The sequence below is a fragment of the Nomascus leucogenys genome, chromosome 5, assembly GCF_006542625.1.
Source record: "Nomascus leucogenys isolate Asia chromosome 5, Asia_NLE_v1, whole genome shotgun sequence".
Taxonomy (NCBI): Eukaryota; Metazoa; Chordata; class Mammalia; order Primates; family Hylobatidae; genus Nomascus; species Nomascus leucogenys.
Window position 1 is genome coordinate 7,270,719 of NC_044385.1, and position 22,833 is coordinate 7,293,551.

A 22,833-nucleotide genomic window follows, 5' to 3' on the forward strand; every position below is an offset into this window, starting at 1 on the left:
TCTGATTTTGCATTTTGCATGTAGGTCTATAATACAATTTGAGTTAATTATTGTGAAAACTAATAAGTCCTGTGTGTGTAGGGTCAGGTTTTCTTTTTTACATAACAATTGGTTATGTTGTGTTAAAACAACAAATAATGATGGAAAACACTATCCTTTTTCTACTGAATTGTTTCTGCTCCTTTGTCTAAGATCAATTGACTCTGTAGGTCTATACCTGGATTCTCTATTCTGTTCTACTTATATATTTATCTGTTCTTTTTTTTTTTTTTTTTGATTTGCATTTTTCTTTTTTTTTTTTTATTATTATACTTTAGGTTTTAGGTTACATGTGCACAATGTGCAGGTTTGTTACATATGTATCCATGTGCCATGTTGACTTCCTGCACCCATTAACTCGTCATTTAGCATTAGGTATATCTCCTAATGCTGTCCCTCCCCCCTCCCCCCACCCCACAACAGTCCCCGGAATGTGATGTTCCCCTTCCTGTGTCCATGAGTTCTCATTGTTCAATTCCCACCTATGAGTGAGAACATGCGGTGTTTGGTTTTTTGTCCTTGCGATAGTTTACTGAGAATGATGTTTTCCAGTTTCATCCATGTCCCTACAAAGGACACGAACTCATCATTTTTTATGGCTGCATAGTATTCCATGGTGTTATTTATCTGTTCTTTTGCCAGTACTCACTGTCTTGATTGCTACAGCCTGAAACTAAGTTTTGAAATCAGTGTGGATATTCCAAATTTGTTTTTTTTTTTTTTTTTTTTTTTTTTTTTGAGATGGAGTCTTGCTCTGCCGCCCAGGCTGGAGTGCAGTGGCATGATCTTGGCTCACTGCAAGCTCCGCCTCCCAGGTTCATGCCATTCTCCTGCCTCAGACTCCCAAGTAGCTGAGACTACAGGTGCCCACCACCACGCCTGGCTAATTTTTTGTATTTTTAGTAGAGACGGGGTTTCGCCATGTTAGCCAGGATGGTCTAGATCTCCTGACCTCATGATCCGCCCGCCTCAGCCTCCCAAAGCTAACTTTGTTTTTATCCTTCATTATTATGTTGGTTATTCTATATCTTTTTCCTTTTATATGCACTCCACAATCATTTTTTCAGTATCTTTAAAATAGTTTTCTGTGATTTTGACTGGTATAGCATTGAATCTATAGTTCAGTTGTTCAGTTGTAATGAATTGGCATCTTTAAAACATTGAGCGTTCCAGTCCCTGAACATGGACTCTCTCCATTTTTAAATCTTTTATTTCTTTAATCAGTGTTATGTAGTTTTTCTCACAGATTTTGTATGTATTTTGTTAGATTTATCATTATTTCCAATTTTGCTGCTGTTGTGAATGGCATTGTTAAATTCAAGTTCCAATTGTTGATTTTTGGTAAATAAGAGAGCAATTAAGTTTTATTTATGGAGCTTGTATCCTATATACTTGATATTCTACCTTTTAAATTTCAGGAGTGTTTTTGTAGATTCTTTGGGATTTTCTATGTAGACAACTATAATCATCTGCAAACAAAGGCAATTTTAACTATTTCTTCTTTTCCAATGGGTATAACATTTTTTCTTTGCCTTATTGGACTAGCTAGAGTTTCTAATACAATGTTGAAATGAAGTGTGGAAGAGGACACTCTTGCCTTATTTCTGATGTTAGGGAGAAACTGTCCAGTTTCTACCATTAGTAATGATGTTAGCTGTAGTGTTTTTGCAGATGTTTTCATCAAGTTGAGAAAGTTCTCCTCTGATCCTAGATTGCTAAGAGTTTTTTTTTTTTTTTACATGGATAAGTTTTGGATTCTGTCTAATGATTTCTTGTCACAAATTGATATGATCATATAAGTTTTCACCTTTAGCTTGTCCTATGGTGAATTACATTAATTGATTCTCAAATGCCGTAACAGGCTTGCATATGTGGAATAAGTCCATTTGGTTGTGGCGTATAATTCTTTTTATTAACCGGTAAATTCCATTCGATAATATGTTAAGGACTTTTGTTTCTATGTCAATAAGAGAAAACGGTCTGTCGTTTTTCTTTCTTGTATTTATCTGGCTTTAGTATTAAGTTAATGCTGGCTTTACAATTAGCTAGGAAGGGATACTTGTGCTTTAATTTTCTGGAAGACATTGTGGAGAAATGGAATCATCTCTTCCCTAGATGTTTGATAGAATTCACCAGTAAAATTATCTGGGCCCATTGCTTTTTTGAGGGGGAAGTTATTAATTATTGATTCAATCAATAATTTACTAGAAATAGAGCTATTCAGGCTACCCATTTCATCTTATGTAAGTTTTGATGGTTTGTGTCTTTGAAGTAATTTGTTCCTTTTTAATCTAAGTTATCAAATTTGTGGTCATAGTATTGCTCATAGTGTTCCTTTATTATCTTTTAATTAAATGGATCCTTAATGATGACCACTCTCTAATTTCTGATATTGGTAATTTGAGTCTTCTTTCTTTTTCACACAGTTCACCTGGGCAGAGATTTATCAATTTTGTTGACCTTTTATAAGAACCAGCTTTTAATTTTGTTGATTTTTCTCTGTTGTTTTCCTGTTCTCAATTTTATTGATTTCTGATGTAATTTTATTATTTCTTTTGTTCTGATTAGGTTTAAATTGCTCTTCTTTCTCTAGGTTCTAATATTGCTAGTGTATAATCTTGGTTATTAATTTTGGATTGTTCTTCTAATAAATGCATTAATGCTTAATAATGATATGAATTCCCTTTAACCACTGCCTTTGCTGCAGTCCACCTGTTCTGATCAACTGCATTTACATATTAATTTAGTTAAAAATAATTTTCAGTTTCTCTTTAGACATTTTCTTTGACCTATGGGTTACTAAAGATTATGTTGTTTAATTTCCAAATAGTTGGAGACTTTCCAACTACCTTTCTTTTATTGATTTCTAATTTAATTCCTTTGCATCTGAGAATATACTTTGTATGATTTCTCTTCTTTTAGATTTAAGATCTATTTTATGACACAAAATGTGGTTGATCTTGATGAATATTTCATGTATGCTTTAGAATAATGTTACTCTGCTGTTGTTGGATAGAACATTATATAAATGTCCATTTATATCAAGTGATTGATAGTGCTTTTCAGGTCAACTATATTCTGACTGCTTGATTTTCTGCTGCTTATTTGGTCTGTCAATTAATGAAAAAGTGGTGTTGAAGTTTGTAACTGTAATAATGAGTTTATTTTTCCTTTCAGTTCTATCTAGTTTTGCCTTATGTATTTTAACATTCTGTTGTTCAGTGCTTACACATTTAGGATAGTAATAGAAAACTGATCTTCATAATCAATTTATTGTTGTGGAAGAATTGATCTTTTTAGATAATGCTTTCCATTATCCCTGATAACCTTGCTTGTTATGAAGTCTGCCTTGCCTAAACTTAATATTGCTTCTGTATTAGAGACTATTTCAAAAGATTTTGATTAGTGTGAACATGATATCTCTTTTTCCATCTTTTCCTCCCTCTTTTAACATATATGAGTCTTTATATTTAAAGTTAGTTTATTATACACATGTATAGTCAGGTCTTTTTCCTTTTAATCCACTTGGATAATCTTTGCTTTTTAATTGGTGTCTTTAGACCATTATATTTAAGGTGATTATTGATATATGTGGATTCTTATTACATATTTGTATGTATTTTGTTCATTGTATTGCAATGCATTTGGACAAAACATGCATTTTGTCCATTGCATTTGTTCATTTGTGTCTTTTCCCCGCTTCTTTTTCAGCCAACTCTGCTTTTAATTGAGCAGTTTAAATAATTCCATTTTGTCTCTTCTCTTAGCATATCAATTGTACTTACTTTTTAAAGTTTTAAGCAGCTGTTCTAGAGTTTACAATATACGTTTTAATTAATCTAACTCCATGTTCAAATTACACTATACTGTTTCATATGCCATAAAGGTACCTTGTAACAGAATATTCCCAGTTCATCATTTTCTTCCCTTACAACACTGCTGTTGTTCATTTCACTTATCCATATTTTATAATCACCTAATACTGTTACTGTTATTATTTTAAACAAATAGTTATATTTTAGATAAACTAAGAATAAGAAAAATAAGAGATTTCGTTTTACCTTTATTTCTTCCCTGATGTTCTTTCTTTATTTATGTATATACAAGTTTCTGGTCTATATTATTATTTTTTTCTCTGTGAAGAACTTCTTTGTAACCTTTCTTGCAAGGCAAGCCCACTAGTAATGTATTCTTTCAGTTGTTGTTTGTCTGAGAAAATATTTATTTCTCCTCTACTTTTGAAGGGTAATTTCACTTGATGTAAAATTCCAGGTTAGTGGATTTTCTTCCTTCAACACTTTACATATTTCTCTGCATTCTCTTTTTTGCCCGCATAGTTTCTGATGAGAAGTGCACTGTCATTCATATTTTTGTTTCTCTATAGGTAAGGATATTTTTCTCGCTTTTTTCGAGATTATTTTCTTTGATTTTCTGCAGTTAAGATATGTGTAGATTTAGATTTTTTTGTTATTTAGTTTTCTTTCTCCCTGAGTGTGGGGTGGCATTTGTTATTAATTTTGGGAAGTCTGCAGCCGTTATCATTTCAGTATTTCTTCTGCTGCACTGTCTTTGCTCTCCTCCTGCTATTCCAATTATGTTATGCTACACTTTTAGATATTGTCCCACAGTGTTTGGATGCTTTTGTTGTTGTTCTTTTTATTTTCCTTATTATTTTTTTTCTTTGAATTTCAGTTTTTGAGGTTTCTGTTGGCTAATCTTCAAGCTCACTGATTCTTTCCTCAGAGTTGTGTAGCCTGCTAATGAGCCCAGCAAGATATTCTTTATTTCTTTTTTAGTATTATTTCTACCATTTCATTTTGATTCTTTCTTAGAATATCTTTCTTAGAATCTTTCTGCTTATGTTATTCATCTACTCTTCCATGTTTTGCCCTTTTTCTGTTAGAGTCCCTAACATATTAATTACAATTTAAACTTCCTGTCTGATAATTCCAATTTCTGTGTCATATTCGAATTTGGTTCTCATGATTGTTTGGCCTGTTCACACCGTGTTTTTCTTACTTTTTTGCCTGCCTTGTAATTTTACATTCAAAGCTGAACATGGCCGGGTAGGGTGGCTCATGCCTGTAATCCCAGCACATTGGTAGGCCAAGGCAGGCAGATAGCTTAAGCCCAGGAGTTCAAGACCAGACTGGGCAATGTGGTGAGACCCCATGTCTTCAAATAAAAACAATTAGCCCGGTGTGGTTGCACATGCCTGTGGTCTCAGCTACTCGGAAGGCTGAGTTGGGAGGACTGCTTGAGCCTGGGAGGTCGAGGCTGCAATGAGCCATGATCACACTACTACACTCCAGCTGGACAACAGAGTGAAAGTCCCATCTCAAAAAAAAAAAGAAAGCGTGAGAGAGAGAGAAAGGAAAGAAAGCTGCACATCTTGTATTAGGTAATGGGAACTCAGGCCTTTAGTGTGTAATTTATGGTTTAGTACTTGGACCGTGCTTAATGTTTGCTGTGGTTATAAATGACAGAAGCTTCAAATTCCTCTAGTGTGTTTATTTTTATTCTTCTGTAACTTTGAGCTCCTCTAAGTATTTCACCTCAGAGAATGTTGGTGTCTTAACAGCTCTTTCAGCTGTAATCTGTTATTATACCATAGCCTATAGGTATGGTGGATAATTGTTAGGGAATGAGAGAATTATATAGTATTTCAATGAAATCTCAGCATTTCAGAGTCTGTCCCTTGGAGCTGTGACCTTTGCAAGTGTCCTGCAGTGGTATAGATCCCCTGTCTCCCACCACTATCTTCCTTTCCCAGCTGTAGCTTTCCCAAACTATTTTGTAGAAGCTCTGCCCCTGTTCATGTTGTTTGCTTTTTTTCCTCCCTTCGGTGAGAGACAAAGTCTAGAGGGGACTGCAGTTGGAGAAATGCCCTTTCCCTAGTGAGAATAATGTCTGACAATGTCTTTCCTTTGGGGTAGACGCCTTTGTTATAGAGAGGGCTCTGGGCATTTTTCGCAATGATTACTTTTCCCTCCTCTGCCAGAGCCATGAGGGATCTTTCTTGGATCTTCACCATGAGAATCTGGTGGAATTTCCGGAAGTGTAGCTCATGAAGGCATGTGCCCCATTCCCCACCAACACTATGAACCCCTCGAGTTCCTCATTGTCAAGCTAGTTCACACTGAGTCTCAAGTTCTTTGTCAGAAGAGCCATTTTCATGTTTCTCTCAGTTTATGGATCCAAAAGCTTCTGCTCCAGGTAAGTAGATCTTGGTGATGTCTCTGGATGAGCCTGTCTGTGCAGATTTTGGAATGAAGGTTTGTCCTGCAACTTTACTTCTCCAAACGGTCCAGGAAAAATAGTTGATTTTCAGCTTTTTCAGTTTTCTTTTGTCGAAAGGATGAGAGTGACAGCTTCTAAGCTCTTTAAATGTGTCAGTTAAAACCAGAAGTCATCGTTGGCTTTTTTTTTTTTTTTTTTTTGAGTCACAGTCTTGTTCTGTCACCCAGTCTGGAGTGCAGTGGCCCGATCTTGGCTCACTGCAACCTCCGTCTCCTGGGTTCAAGCCATTCTCCTGCCCCAGCCTCCCGAGCAGCTGTTACTACAGGCATGCACCACCACGCCCAGCTAATTTTTGTGTTTTTAGTACAGATGGGGTTTCACCATGTTGGCCAGGCTCGTCTCAAACTCCTGACCTCGGGTGATCTGCCCACCTCGGCCTCCCAAAATGCTGGGATTACAGGCGTGAGCCACCACAACCGGCCCATCGTTGGCTTTTTAAAGCACAGGATACTCCACAGCATTGTGAGTCTCTTGAGGGTAGAGGGAGGGAGAGTGTCATCTTCACTTTTATATCTGTGGCTTGTAGTTAAGCACCTAAAACCAAGCAGACAGTGAATAATTATCTGTTAGATGGACAGCCGATGGGTGGATGGATGATGGATGATGGATGAATGGATAGCAGATGGGTGGATGGATGACAGATGAATGGCTGAAGAAATGAAGTCTAATAGGGTAAATTAATAAAACCTGTTATGAGTAAATAATAGAGCAAAGAATTTGAAAAATAAAAAGGGAATGCATTTTTATTAATTAATTACATAAGACAAGCCTAGGAAACAAATCAAAATTGAAAGGTGAGAAAATAAGAAAAGAGAGCATTTTTAGGAGAATTGGGGAGAAATTGAAGGACCTCCCTCTTGACCAACAGTCTAAAACCCTTCCATTCCTAGTCTAACCTACCCTTTTGTGAAACCTTCCCTGTCAACTTGAAATGTCTTTTCTTTCACTCATAATGTGTATTAAAAGACTGTGCATTTTAGCTAAAATTCAATATAATATAACTCCAGTTAAGTCAAATTAAAGCAAAATGCCATTTCTTCCCAGCAAATGAAGAATGAGAAAATAAATAATAATTCCAAGTGGTTAACTACTTTACAGGGATACCAACACATTTATACCCTTTTGATGAGAATTTAAATTATATATATAATATATATGTATGTTATACTATATATGTATTATTGCTAATAATGCCATCTGGAGATGGAACAATATTACGTTTAAATAACATAGACATACATAGGCTGGACATGGTGGCTCATGCCTGTAATCCCAGCACTTTGAGAGGCTGAGGCAGGCGGATCACCTGAGGTCAGGAGTTTGAGACCAGCCTGGCCAACATGGTGAAAGCCAGTCTCTACTAAAATTACAAAAATTAGCCAGGCTTGGTGGCACATACCTGTAATCCTAGCTACTCAGGAGGCTGAGGCCAGAGAATCGCTTGAACCAGGGAGAGGGAGGTTGCAATGAGCTGAGATCGCGCCAATGCACTCCAGCCTGGGCGACACAGAATCTGTCACACACACACAAAAAATAAATAAAATAGCAACACTTAAAAAATATGTGAATCTTTTGGCTCCCCTATTTTATTTCTAAGAATTTGTGCTATGAAATAATGTAAGATCCTTTTATCCATTTCCGCTCTCATATTTTTTAGTTGGTTGCAATATCTCAGAAATTAAGTCATGGTCAGAGAGCAGATCAAGCAAACAAACCACTAAAACCAACCAAGCAAACAAACCACTAAAACCAACCAAGCAAACAAACCACTAAAACCAACCAAGCAAACAAACAAAAATGTCCATACTTACCTAGAGCTTAAAATATTCACTAGACAAGATAATAATCAATAAAAAATAGTTAAATATGTTATATGGTAAGTGGTGATGAGTACTAAATAAAAATGGTTTTTATGAAAGCCAACTAAAAGATATGCGGTCTTTTACATCATGTAGTCATGGCTGGTGTCTCTGATGTGGTGGCTTTGGCTAGAATCCAACTGAAGGAAGGAAGTGGGGTGTTCTGCTCTCTGAAGGAAGGGTTCTGAGCATTCCAGGCAGAGAGACTAGCAAAGCCCAAGGCCTGTGCATGCTTGGTGTGTTTGAGGAGCAACAAGGAGGTCTGTGAACTAGAGGAGGATGTGTAAAGATGGTCAAGGAAATAGGAAAGGAAGACAGAGAAGTAACTGGGGTGGCCAGATCATATAAGATCTTGTAAGCCTATGACAAGGAATTTTATTTCTATCCCGAGAAATCGGGGAAATCGTTGAGGGCTTTCATAGGAGAGACATGATCTAATGTATGTTTTAAGATAGCATCATAGCAAAGGGCGAAGTATGAATGAAATTAGTTTGAATGTTGTTACAGTGACTCAGCCACAGGATGATATGAGGTTGGACTGGGGTGGTGGAGGTGGGTGGCTGATAAGTGGGCAGATTCTAAGAACATACAGCAAAACAGGATCATCAGAATGTGCTTCTGGACTGGAGCTGGTGAATGGGAGAAAGACATCAAAGACGATCTAAGCTCTTTGGTCCGAGCAGTGGAATAAAAGTCACTGATATTAACTCAGATGAGAAGGACTGCGAGAAGAGTGGGTTTCAGATGAAAGCCAACAATTCAATTTTGACATGATGAATTTGAGATTATTCAATATTCACGTGGAGATGTCACAAAGGCTGTTCAGAATACCATACAGGAATTTAGGAGAGAAGCCAATCTGAAGATATGTGTTCTAAGAATAATGATCACATTTATAGGAAAGTTTATTACATAATGAAAATGGTAAAAAACTTGAATATTGAAGACTAAAGAACTGCTAAGATGCAGCGGGTCCAGGGCAGTCTGGCTCAAAGGCCAGGCTCATAATCATTGCCCCATGTAATGCAGTACTCCTTCCATCAGGGGGCATGTGTGTTTTGTCCACCAAGATTACTGATCCACTGAGGCTCCAGCCATTTCTTCTCGTTAATATCACCTACAGCATCTAGAATTTCGTTTCTTATTTATAATTGGCACGTAATAGTTATATATATTTATAAGGTATGATGTGATGTTTCAATGCATGTATATATAATATAATGAACAAATCGAGGCAATTACCGTATCCATCACTTTAAACATTTATCATGTCTTTGTGGTAACAGCATTCAAAATCTCCTCTTCTAGCTATCCTGAAATATACACTACATTGTTACTTGCTATAGTCACCCTACTGCATAATAGAGCACCAAAACTTATTCTTCCTGCCTAAGTGTAATTTTGTACCCATTGACCAGCCTGCCCCAGTCCCCCACCTCTCCTATAATTTATTTGAATTCTGGAGATAAAGTTGTCTCACTATATACTTCATTAAAAGAACCTTATGAAACCATATTTTCTTAGAGGCTAATTGATTTTAATTCTTTTTTAATTTTTGTTTTTTAAAGAGGGAGTCTTACTCTGTCACCCAGTGCAGTGGCATGATCATGACTAACGGCAACCTTAAATTCCTTAAAATCCAAGCGATTCTCCCACCTCAGTCACCCAAGTACCTGGGACCACAAGCATGCACCACCATGCCCTGCTAATTTTTTAAGAAACTTTTTGTAGAGATGGGGTCTCACTATGATGTCCAGGCTGGTCTCGAACTCCTAGTCTCAAGCAGTCCTCTCAGTTTGGCCTCCCAAAATGCTGGGATTACAGGCGTGAGCCACCATGCCCAGCCTGATTTTAATTCTTTAAAAACATCTGATGTTTAAATTCTGGCTCATTACACAAAATAATGAAATTGGCAAGCAGAATGGTGAAGAAAAGGGGGGATTTTTGAGGGGAGTTGTTAATACTTTTAATAGCTCATCTGAATTTACTCATTATGGATTCTGAACCTGCCTCACTGTTATTGTTAGGCAGTAGTTATAATTTTAATTGTGGTATTTAAAATTAAAATCAAATTGTTTATGAAAGACTGTGCTGGTTTTAAAACAGCAAACAGAAAAAATGTTTTAATACATCTTATTTAACAAATTTACCCATATCTAGTTTCCAAACTAATTTTGAGAAAGATGATCTCTATCCAGTAGGTTCATGGAAAGCTCGTGTATTAGATTTTAGGTATTCTAAAATCTAAAATTCTTATTTTCAGATTATTTTAGTTACTAAAACTCATACACCAACATATACACACAGAAATCACAGAAATTTAAAAAATAAAAATTGACAAATACATGTGCTTATGTAAACTAGGATTTTTAAAATGATACTATGCTGTAAAGATTATTCAGAAGTTGCAAACATCAGTCCTGACGTCCTACACACTTCTCTCAATTCAAGCATTTGTTTCTGCAAAATACAGATAAAAGTGCATTCCATCTGGCTTGGTCTGAAATTTCATAAAAACTGTGACTGTTTCAGTGACCAAGGCTGTGGCTTTTAAATTAGACTTATCATTCATTATGGTTCAAATATTAAGGAATAGTGATTTTTAAAAGAGATACCATTAACAGGTATTATGAGAAGACTATATTGCTTATTCCTTAGGAATGATATTTGATTTTCAAACAAAATGCATTCAGGATATTTTGGCACATGGGATGTGTTATTGGCTAATCCGAAGGCATGCGTGTGTTTTTACAACTAGTTTTTGAAAATGTGTAAATAGAACACACACGTAAAACCAGTTCCTATTTGGAATAAGTATTCATTTGCTCTGTGTACACAAAACTCTATACTATAGCAGCCCTTGAGAATCATCAGGATTGAGTTGTAAGCAACTGAAATTAAAATCAGCTTTTATATTTCATATTGGGCTATTTTTCTCTTTCATGTTAGAGTACTGGGACATGGGCAATGGCAAGAATGTCTGAGAAATAAAGAAAAATCCATTTCCCTTTGACACAAGGAAGCAAAAATAAGGATGGCGGCTGCTCTGCCACAACTTCTAGCTAGTGTTTTGACTGCACATCTTGTCATGGACTCAGAATTAAAAAGTCTTTAGTGATCCCTGCTGCATTTACAGATGCCAGCTCTAAGAAAGGAAGCGACTTGGCTGGACGTGGTGGCACACGCCTGTAATTCCAACACTTTGGGAGGCTGAGGCAGGTGGATCACGAGGTCAAGAGATAGAGACCATCCTGCCCAACATGGTGAAACCCTGTCTCTACTAAAATACAAAAATTAGCCGGGCATGGTGGCACACGCCTGTAGTCCCAGCTACTTGAGAGGCTGAGGCAGGAGAATCGCTTGAACCTGGAAGGCGGAGGTTGCAGTGAGCCGAGATTGTACCACTGCACTCCAGACTGGTGACAAAGTGAGATTCCATCTCAAAACAAAAGAAAGGAAGTGACTTACTCCTGACATGCAGTTACAGGCACTAGGATCAGAATTTGAGCTCCATAACTTGCAGTTGAGCCTTTTTTTCCCATGATTTCCACATGTGCTTGTGTGGCAGTGTGTGCTGTCTCTGATTTGAAGAAATACAGCTGTAGAAACTCCTCTGCCTATTAAAAAGTTAATTCAGTGCCCTACTTTCTTCCAGCTCATTCAGCCAAATTAACTAATGGAAATTTTGCAGAATATATACTGAATTTTAGATGGAATGTTATTTTCCACTGTAATTTATTATTGCCCTGGCTCTTGCAATTGTGGTGGTTTCCTCACACTGTACTTAGATGAAGTAAGCATGATTTTTATATCATCTAAATACTATTCTATGCACCTAACCCATATATATATATATACACACACATATAATATAACAGAATCTTCTTAAAGGATTGGCTGATGGAACTGTCTATCTAAATCTGGGGAATGAACATGCTAATATCATATAGGCCGTATAATGTGGATCTGAAAACAGTTATTCACACCGGTATTACATGGACCATTTTTTCAAATTTCAGCATGATTTTTCATCTATGCAGAATGCCTAAGATGTCATAACTGCCATTAGGCAGCTAGACTGATCTACTTTGTGTGTGTAAAAAAGATCATTGATTTATGATTATCTGTTGCTCTCACTGTCAATTGCTTTATTATTTTAATGTCGATTTTCTTTTTTTAGTCCTAAGCATATATTATGCTTCCCTAAGAATTCATCTCCCATTCTGATTGCTGTCCCCATGCTCTCTCTGTCCCTGTTCTTCTTCTACTATCAGGTTCAGGGTGTCCTCACATCAGTCCTCCTCTAAAGCAGGCAGTTCTCTCATTGGCATCTGGTATTCACAGTACGGTTTTGTAAACCTAATGTGCGGAGCATGCTGCCTTTGGAAATCTGTGGCTATCCCTGTGATATATAATAAGTTTGTCCCTAATTTCTTTTTGGGATTTTGTTAGTGTTCTTTGCTGTAGGGAAAAACATAGGCAGATTTCAGCACACAAAAGACTCTGGTTTGATCACGTGGGGCGTTTAAAATAGAGTTGAATTGGAAGTGTTTAACATGATTGGGAAGCCCAGAGCAACACTAGCTACTCATGTTTCCCGTCGCCCCTTAAACTAGATTAAGTGCTTCTGAATGTGACACTTCATAAGTATCAACTGATAATAACTCTCATCTCAGGAGCATTTCTGTGTGGCAGACTGTGTTTTAAGTGCGCTGTGCATATTATCTCAATGGATCCTTACCACTAATCTTTGGCACTAGTATTTTATCAACTTCTTCTTACAGATGAGGACACCAAGGCCCAGAGAATCCAAGTCTCTTGCTCAGGTCACACAGCCAGCAAATGAGGGACCTGGGATGTGAACCTAGGCAGGGGGCTGGCATAGTCTTTGTACTCTGCTCCTTTTTTGGAAATAGCACTTACTTATATTAATTTCCTATTGCATTCCTCAATGTCAGTATAAATTATGATTCTGTTTTCACTTCTGCCAAATAGAATCTCTTTTAGCTTATCTATTCTATGTCACCTTATTATTCACTTCTCTATCCCGAATTATGATTGCTGTTGAGAAAGTGGCACTTGATTTTTCTTACATGCAAATGATGTTTTTTTTAAAAAAAGATGAAAGTCCAGATACTTCTTTTACTAACTCTTACTATTGAGAAAATAAACTTACTTCAGAAATTTCTAAATATGGTAATAGTCCGTTTTTACTTGGTTTTGTCAGAGAATAAAATGTTCCGCATATGAGATTTTTCTACATGACTAATCTTACCTTTCCAAATGCCAGTTCCAAAAAATAAAGCATAATATTTTGAAGGATTTCTAAAATGACCACTTCCATATCTTCTTAAACAGAAAATAACAAGTCTAACGTATCTTCTTTTTATGGCTCAGAATTGTCCTGATGAATGCCTGTTATTTTATCATTAAGTAACTTAGCTTTGTCTTCATTTTAGCATCTCTGTTTCCTTAATATGATCAGCTGCCATCTGTTTTCTTTTTAGATTTTCTTTTAAAATATTTCTCCCCACACACTAATCATACTTATACTGTGTTGGAAATGAAAAAAATTTTAATACATGCACATAAATAAGAGTAAATAACATGATAGTGATAAAAATATAGGATTCAGTGAGGTTTTTAAATGATTTTCTTGACTCAGAGGCATTTTATTAATCATTTCAAAATTATGAGCTGTATTTAGAAGAAGAGGAGGCTGCAAGAAGTTGAGCCTCTGGGTAAGAAAAATATTACTGAGTTTTAAAATTACATTGTAAATATAGAGTACTTTACACTCAAGTACTCAAGCCTCTTTTATAAGCACCGTGGGCTAACCGATTGCGCCACTGGAGTTCCTCAAGCCTCTTTTATACTATGGCTTTCATCCTGTTAACTTTTTGAAGTCATTGTGGTTCAAAGCAAATTATGCTGTGGAGAATTCTCTTCGCTATCAGAGGATGTTGATAATACCATTCCTTTAGAGTTTGGGGTGAAATCATCCTGTGATGGTATCAGGCTTTACAAAGCTGTTCTAGGCTCTTCACCTAATCAGAGGTGTTTGGAGATTGATTTTTGTTTCTCAGTTTGCTCATGGCTTGAATATCCAAACAAAAAAATAAACTGGAATTTTTTAGTAGGTTTATCGTTGAACTTTAGCTGTGTGGGTGAAGAGAATAACACATGTATGAGAAGATTAATTAGCGATTATTTTGCCGTGAAGCGTGATGCTGCTGAGCCATCTGGTGTGCCGTTATTGGGAGAGTGATCTTGATAGATTACTCATTAAACTCTTTCAACACTTTGTTCCAAGATTGTCAGCGGTCTTACGGATTCTTACTAGATTAAGATGGTGCTAAGATTTAGGAGCAGTGGGACCACAGGGAAGTGTGGCACCATGTTTGTCCCTAGCAATAAACAAGTCTATCTTGAGAATACTGCCCCAAGTCCACTCTTACTGACATTTATCTTGTTAACATTATCTCACAACAAATGCTACAATAGCTTTTAACACACAATATAATATAACACACAAAATAGCTACAATAGCTTATAACCTCAACAGCTTGTAACACCCAATAAAGTCTGGTGTTTTTCTATGCAGTGTTAGGTTTTTAATATTCTTGACATGTCATTTACTCATAAATGTCCTTGTTCATTGATTCAGCAAATATTGATTCACTTGCTACTTTTGCCATGGATGTGCTGAGTGCTAAACTTGTCATCCTAAATGAAGCAAAAAAATTCACCCCAACTTTCTGGTTTTTCATCTAGGCATTTATCCTGCTCTGGAGCTATATTATTCTGGAGACCCTGTAATGAACACAAAATGTCTATTATTATTTCAGTACCTCTAGATTACTATCTGACCAAAAATCTTAAAACCATTTGTAAGCGTTGTTAGAAGATCAATCCTCTTAACTATTAAGTCAAAAGGTTTGATTTTACCTTGACATATGAAATGTGTGTGACTCACATAGAAATTAAATTTAGTTCTTACCTGTATCCCCACCAGTATATTTCTACTAAATTCATGACATGATGCAAAAGCATCAAAACAAATTTGCCTTAATTGTAAAATTATGGAGCGTAAGTATCACTCGGAAGAGAAGTAAAATGAGAAGGCATATCATCAAATCAAATGAAAATATTGTACCGCAAAAAAGGAAGGAGAATTTTACTAATTCACTCATTCTCATTTGCAAGCATTTATTAATGACTAATTATGGTAGTATTACATGAAGAAGAACCTGCCAACATACCCTTTGCACTCTATAAGTATATAACTTGTAAATTAGTAGTTAATGAGATGCAGGAGCCAAGAATAGTCTTATGATCATTCACTTCTGTTTTTCTTTTTTGAAGCATCTCTATATTTACTTTCACTATATTTTTCTAATCCTCATCAACACTTTTAACACCCAATTGCTTTTTGTTGTTCCTTGGCTTGGTTTCAGTCACACTCTTTCCTATGCTTAGAACTCAGAAGCTCCTCTTACTGCCTATCTTCCTGGGCATCTCAGTTTTCCCTTCTTGTATCTATACTCCGCAGATTTCCTTATGTGCTGTAACTTAATTTTTCTTCCGGGAAAGTGTGCTAACACTATCTTCCCAGACCACAAACTGCTGGGACTAAAATAATAAAGATGGCTTTACGAAGACAGATGGGCCACCTGACTTTGAAGTCCTGCAAAGGCTGTTACATATTGCTCCACCCCATATTCCCTGACAGGTGTTAAGGACATCAGAGATCACCTGCAACCTCCCTAAGCTCTTCTGTGGACGTGGAGACCAAGTGGACACCAGGCAGATGAATAGAGAAAAGCATACACGTTTTATTAGTTTTACATGAACATGAGGATCTTCACAAGAGAGTGAAGTCTGAAGAAATGGCCAGAGCAACACACTTCTATACTTTTTAGACAAACAATAATAAATTTAAGAAAAAAATGACAGAACAAAGAAAATCTGGCTGAAGGCAGTAAATTTTCTAGCAGAATCACTAGGGAATATATGGGGGGCATAAAACTAGTGGAAAGTAGGGGTTACTTGATTAAGTTTATTTCTTAATTTTAATTTAATTTAATTTTTTGAGATAGAGTGTTGCTCTGTCGCCCAGGCTGGAGTGCAGTGGTGTGATCTCTGCTAACTACAACCTCCACCTCCCAAATTCAAGTGGTTCTCGTGCCTCAGCCTCCCAAGTAGCTGGGATTACAGGTGCCCGCCACCATGCCCAGCTAATTTTTTTATTTTTTATGTTTTTTAGTAGAGACGGGGTTCGCCGGGTTGGCCAGGGTGGTCTTGAACTCCTGGCCTCAAGTGATCCATCTGCCTCAGCCTCCCAAAGTGCTGGGATTACAGGCATGAGCCACTGCACCCAGCCCTTTATTAGGTTCATTGCAGGCCCCAACTTCCAGTCTCTGGTGATAAGAGCTATTTTCTTGCCCTGGCAGAGGGAAGATACCCCTCCCAGAGGAATCTTTATGGCTTGCTGCATGTAGGAAGAGATAGGCCAGCTAGCCCTTTCTGAAACTACAATTTCTCCAGTGTTTTCAACTTGAAACAATCTGGGGTACTTTGGGATGGCGTGTTCTTCACTCGTCCACAGGGGCACGTAGGGACTCAGAATTTAACCAGGACTATAAGAACCTGCTCGTTTGTTATGGGCTAACTATCTTATAGATCTTCTTACCATTTTAATTTTACAGACAGTCAAAAAAAAAAAAAGAATAAGATGATGTTGATGAACGTGGCTGCTTAGGACTGTCCGGTTCCCTCACTCAGCCTAGCTTTTTAAAACTTTTGTTACATTTTTATAGGGTACAGTGTAATATTTCAATACATGAAATGTGCAATGATCAAATCAGAATAATTAACATATCTATCACTTCAAACATTTATGTTTTTTTGTGTTGGAAATAATCACTCAACCTAGTAGAAGGCAAATGTATGGAAGTAGATTCTCTGAAAGTGGTTTGTAGAAATGTAAAAATTGTTTTGTGTGCAAGTAATGAAGCACAGTAGCTACCATATACAGAGCATCTACTAGGCTGGAAGCGTGATTCCAGTTTCATTACAAGTGTGCTTATGTCATTCTCACGTCAATCCTGCCAGGTAGATTTATGACCTTTATTAATAGATGGGGGAGGCACAGAGAATGAAAGTAACAGAAGACAGTGGGTGTCTCCAAAGTTCTTGTTCTTTCCACAGTGACACCCTGGCACTAAAGTTTTAACAAGGATAGGTAGGCATGTTGCCATGAGCTGTGCATGCTTTGAGAAGGCCTTGACTTTGAACTGAAAGGATTTTGAAATGATGGAAATACACACACACACGCATAAAATTGATGAAAAAAAATTGCTCCTCTGTACAAAAAAACAACATTCTATACAGACAGACTTGATTGGGAGTTTAGAGATGATGGCTGGAGCACTTAGTAACAGTCTTCCAAAGCCAGGACAAAGAATGAAGAATAATTGGCAGTTGTTCTTTATTATCAGCAAGAACAATGCAGGGAGAGATCAGAGGTAGAAGTTATCAATCGAAATGTTTGCAAAATGCTAGATAACAATTTCAAGGGGCATCATAGTACCCCACAACAGATAAAAATTTAACAACAAATTGTTTATTTATGTAGGTGTGAGGGGTAAAAGGATGGGATTCTTATGCTTTGCTGCACCATAGCTAGCTGCTTAGTTACTCAGTTCTTACTGAGGTGTAAAAGCTCCCGATGGTTGATGGCTGGAGATATAGATAGATACATGTTGTCCTAGAACTGCTGTAAGAATCCTAGCTTCTTGACTAAGAAACATAAATAAATTTATAAATGAATTATACATAAAGATACATAAACAGATAAATAAATCTAACTTTTTTGGTATTTTCTATATACAGTAGGCCCTCTCTGTTTATGACTTCCACTTCTGTGGATTCAACCACCCATGATCAAAAATCCACAGATGTGGGAAGGCAAACTGGGGAACTTGAGCATCCTTGATGTTTGGTATCTGTGCAGGTCCTCAAACCAATCCCCTGAGGATACCAAGGGACAACTGTACATATATTTTTTTGTTGGGTAGAAAACTATTTTGCATAATTTCATATTTTCTAGCCTTTAAAATTTTATGTCATCTCTGCACAAATGCAGTAATAACTATTGACCAAATTTTATTAACCCTTTTGTTGGAAGAAATTGTTGGTGGCTATAGACAGTATGAGTATTACAGCCTTAGTTTCAGACTATATGTTTCCATCGTCCAATAAATCTCTTCCTACTCCATATTTAGATCACTGTATAGAATAGTAAAAGCTAGAACAATCTTTACAGTCACCAGTCTGTAGATTCAATAGTGCAGCATACATGGTCCTTGATTCCTTAACATTCCCTCATAGCATCACAAAATAATGGTCCATATCATTAGAAACATTACTGATGGTACTAGATAGCTATGATATTGAGAATGAGGTGATGCAAGTGAAAACTTTTAAAAGTGCTATATAAATGCCAAATGCAACCGCCTGTGAGAGAACATTAACACATGGGCCAACACACATCTATAAAATGAGGGAGACATATTCTACAGATTCAGAAGAGCCTTCCCATTTTAATGTTTCTTAACTTTATCTTCTCGTGGACTGGTTGTCATGGGATGAGGTTGGTCATGGCAGTTGCTACCAGGAACTAGAACCATCTTAGTGTCTTGTGAGAAACAGCTGAAAAAAGAAGAAAAAGCACAAAGCCAGGTTTTCAGAGTGCCAAGAATATACTCTAAAGTGTTAGAAACAAGAGCTCGGAGTCGCAAGGAAAATGAGCATTCAAGAAAGGATTTCTCAGCAAGGCAAATTTACTTCTGCAGAAGGGTGCCACTCACACTTCTGGCCACTGCGAGAGCACACTGAACAAAGGAGGGAAGGGGTTTTTATCCCCAACGCTATTAGTCCCTGCTTCTGCGTCCAGTCCCCATTGACTGGAGTCATACGACACAATCTAAACTGACCCGATTGGCTGCTGTTTAAAATTGAATATGGCTAATTAGGTGGGAAGGGAGAGGCTGTCCATTTCGGTACAAGGCATGTTTGGGCATGTCAGGGCACGGCAAAGGCAGGAGGCGTAGTTTTGGCGGGAAGACCTGTTTCAGTGGGATGGGCAGTTTACAGAATGGGTAGCCAGGAGTAAAGGAGGACTGTTTCCAAATAAGGAAGAGATGTGAGTTACAGACTGGGAGTGGTAGGAGAAGTTGTTTACAGAGCAGGTAGCTTAGGTAGCTTAGGAGAAGGGACAAGGAAGTTGATCTCGAGAACAAAGAACAAGGAAGTCAGAAATTAAATCTTTGAAGAGGAACTTAACTGTATCTGACAAAAGGAACCACACAAAAACGTTACATTCCTATAAATGAATACATTTAAAAGGCTTTTTAATGTTTTTTGTTTGTTTTCATAAAACAGTGGAGGCGCTCCATTTGGGAACGTTAATGGCTGCCCATGGCTACTTCTTCCCAATCTCAGATCATGTCCTCACACTCAAGGATGATGGCACCTTTTACCGGTTTCAAGTAAGTTTATTAGAAATGTTCTTTAACAGTAAACTAGAAGCCTGCATTTCATTTGTTAGTTAGGTTTCTTTTGAACAGAACTTTTAAAAACTACGCCTTATTTTACCTTGACTTAGGCCAGTTAGAAACTGATTAACGTTAAACTAAAGACATAAAAAGCAATAAACACAGAGAAAGATAAAGTATGCTTAGTCAAGATGATGTGTGAAAGCTAAATTGTGTGATGATTGAAGTTCTATTTTATATGAAAAGCTTAAGGGAAATTCAGAAAGTGACTTCATGGCATTCGGGAGGACCAGAGAGTCTTCCTCTGTCTGATCCTTGCCTGTGATCCAGACCATCTTCAGCCCAAGTAAATTTTAATGTGAATGCTTGAAGCTCCAGATAGGATTCAGCTAATTAATAAACTCTCAGCATCCGAGGCTCTTCTACAAATCTGTGAAGACTGACATGATGATATATTGTGTGTGTGCACTCAACTGCAACAGGACACCTCAGATAACTTGCAAACTGATAAGAGTCATTCTAGGTCATTTGCAAATGACACAGATGCTATTATTCTTTCTGGCAATGATTGTGGACTCTAATTTCAGTCATTGTAAGTATATTTGACACTTGAGTTCACATTGATTTACCTAAAGTATATTCTACATTTCAGTAGACATTATGGCTCATTAATAACTGACTAGCAGATTCTAGCCTGTAAAATTCAGGCATATAAAATGCTGGATGTCAAACTCTAACCCATTTCCAAGAGGTTCTCCCCATAGTCCAACTTTCAGACTTTGGAACCTTCTTATCACTTGTTCTAAGTATTATTAAATGCTCTATGTCTACATAAATGACTAAATAGTAATCAGAGTGCCTAAAATTTGTTTGGGAAAACTGAGAAAAAAGAGGAAATATGCTTTAAAAATCACTTGAATCATTTGCTTTAAAAAATCATTTTAAAGATTATTGTCCTCATAGAACAGTCTCACTGCCCCTTCCTTGGACTCATTTCTTCCAAGGCAAATAATTGTAGGACAGCTTTGGACTTAAGAGCTAGGAGGAAATAAAGCTGTATCCTGAAACTGTGATACTGAGCTAAGTATTCAAGCACTTAGTTAAATTACTTAACTTACAAAAGCTTTACGTTAATGGAGCTTTATTCTTTATACAGCAAAACTTACACTAACAGTAGCTTAAAATAGCATATTATTAGAGTAACTTCTGGTCCCAAGGTTAAATTTTTAATAACTAGGAATTATTGGTGATCAGCAAATACATTGTTTTTATGTGACTAATGCTTCCTGATTTTTTTAAAGAAATCTCTATTCCAGAAAAAAAGTAGTAGACAGACAAGGTTTTCATGTCTTAGTCATGCTCATGGTTCTAAAATGGCACATGAGGCCGGGCACAGTGGCTCATGCCTGTAATCCCAGCACTTTGGGAGGCCAGGGTGGGCTATCACTTGAGGTTAGGTGTTTGAGACCAGCCTGGCCAACATGGTGAAACCCCATCTCTACTAAAAAAAAAAAAAAAATTAACTGGGCGTGGTGGCATGTGCCTGTAATCCCAGCTACTCAGTAGGCTGAGGCAGGAGAATAGCTTGAACCTGGGGGGTGGAGGTTGCAGTGAGCCAAGATTGTGCCACTGCACTCCAGCCTGCGTGACAGAGAGAGACTCTGTCTCAGGAAAAAAAAAAAAAAAAAGCCATGTGAAGGAAGGGGTCACCATACACACACAAGAAAAGGAGAGGATTTTTAAAAGAGCTTTAGAACAAAGCAAGGGAATGGGTATAAATGACATATGAATTATGTAACTACTAGGGATAGACAGAGAGTTGTCAAGTTCAGTGTGCTGAGATAGATAGGCAGATATAAAATAAACATTATCTATAAATATACACATTAAAATTACATTAGTGCTAAATAGTAAATGTTACATATTTTAATGATACATCCATATTTGAAATAGTATCTAAATATAACACATTTGTAAATCTAATAATATTAGAATTCTGAAACCAAGATTTTAAAAAACACCAGAAAACTCAGAGGTAACTGAATTTCTACTATAATGTCTACCAAGTCATTAACCAGTCCATATTTGAAGAGTTCTAATAATAGAAAACAAATTATTATTCAGAGTCTTCAGTTCTATTTTTATGTTGGTTCCAAGCAGTGAAAGTTCTTTATTACACCGAAGTGAAATTCAGCTCCTTGGAAGGATATTTTAAAATCATAAAGTAGAAAAGTTGGGATGCCGTGTTTACAAATCCTCCAGTGAATGATTGGGAGCCTAACCATCATTAAGAATCTAGGCTGGGCACAGTGGCTCACGCCTGTGATCCCAGCACTTTGAGAGGCAGAGGCAGGCGGATCATGAGGTCAAGAGATTGAGACCATCCTGGCCAACATGGTGAAACCTCATCTCTACAAAAAATACAAAAATTAGCTGGGTGTGATGGTGCATGCCCGTAGTCCCAGCTACTTGGGAGCCTGAGGCAGGAGAATTGCTTGAGCCCAGGAGGCGGAGGTTGCAGTGAGCCAAGATGGCGCCACTGCACTCCAACCTGGGTGACAGAGCGAGACTCCATCTCAAAATAATAGTAATAAAAATATCTAAAGAGTCTTCAAAGCATTAATTTGAGACAAACAGAAATCTTTATGTCATTTGCATGACAGTTTATATATTTGTCTCAAATTTGTAGTACATGTCTTAATCACGTGATTTTTTAAATTTACCGTAAAGTCACAATTATCTAATCATCCTCTCTTAGCTAACTGAAAATGAGATCTGATATAATTCTTTAGCTCTCTTTCATGATTTTCAATACATTAGTATATGCTCCAACAGTTATTGAACAACAGTTGAACAGTTTTGGATGAGTTTCATCCTAGCTAAGGAAGCCAATATTGAAAAATCAAGAAACTCATGCATTAAAATGTCCTAATGTGTGGTAGAACGATATAGGTATGTATTTAAATTCCAAAAAAACTGTAAGAGTTTGTTGTTCTCTTGTATTATCATTTACTACAAATCAAAACACTACTTCTTAGAAAAAATCTTCCAATATTAGTGAAGAACATTGGTTTAGT

At 36.9% G+C, this 22,833-nt stretch overlaps 1 protein-coding gene across 5 annotated transcripts in view; it reads left to right on the forward strand.

Moving 5' to 3' along the window:
- The window catches only part of RGS7 (regulator of G protein signaling 7), a 582,263-nt gene that overhangs the window by 415,316 nt on the left and 144,114 nt on the right, over nt 1–22,833 (forward strand). For all 5 annotated transcript variants that reach the window (XM_012506446.2, XM_030812615.1, XM_030812616.1 and 2 more), the window contains exon 5: nt 19,644–19,750. In XM_012506446.2, coding sequence (XP_012361900.1) covers nt 19,644–19,750 — 107 coding nt within the window. The remainder of the gene's footprint in view (nt 1–19,643; nt 19,751–22,833) is intronic.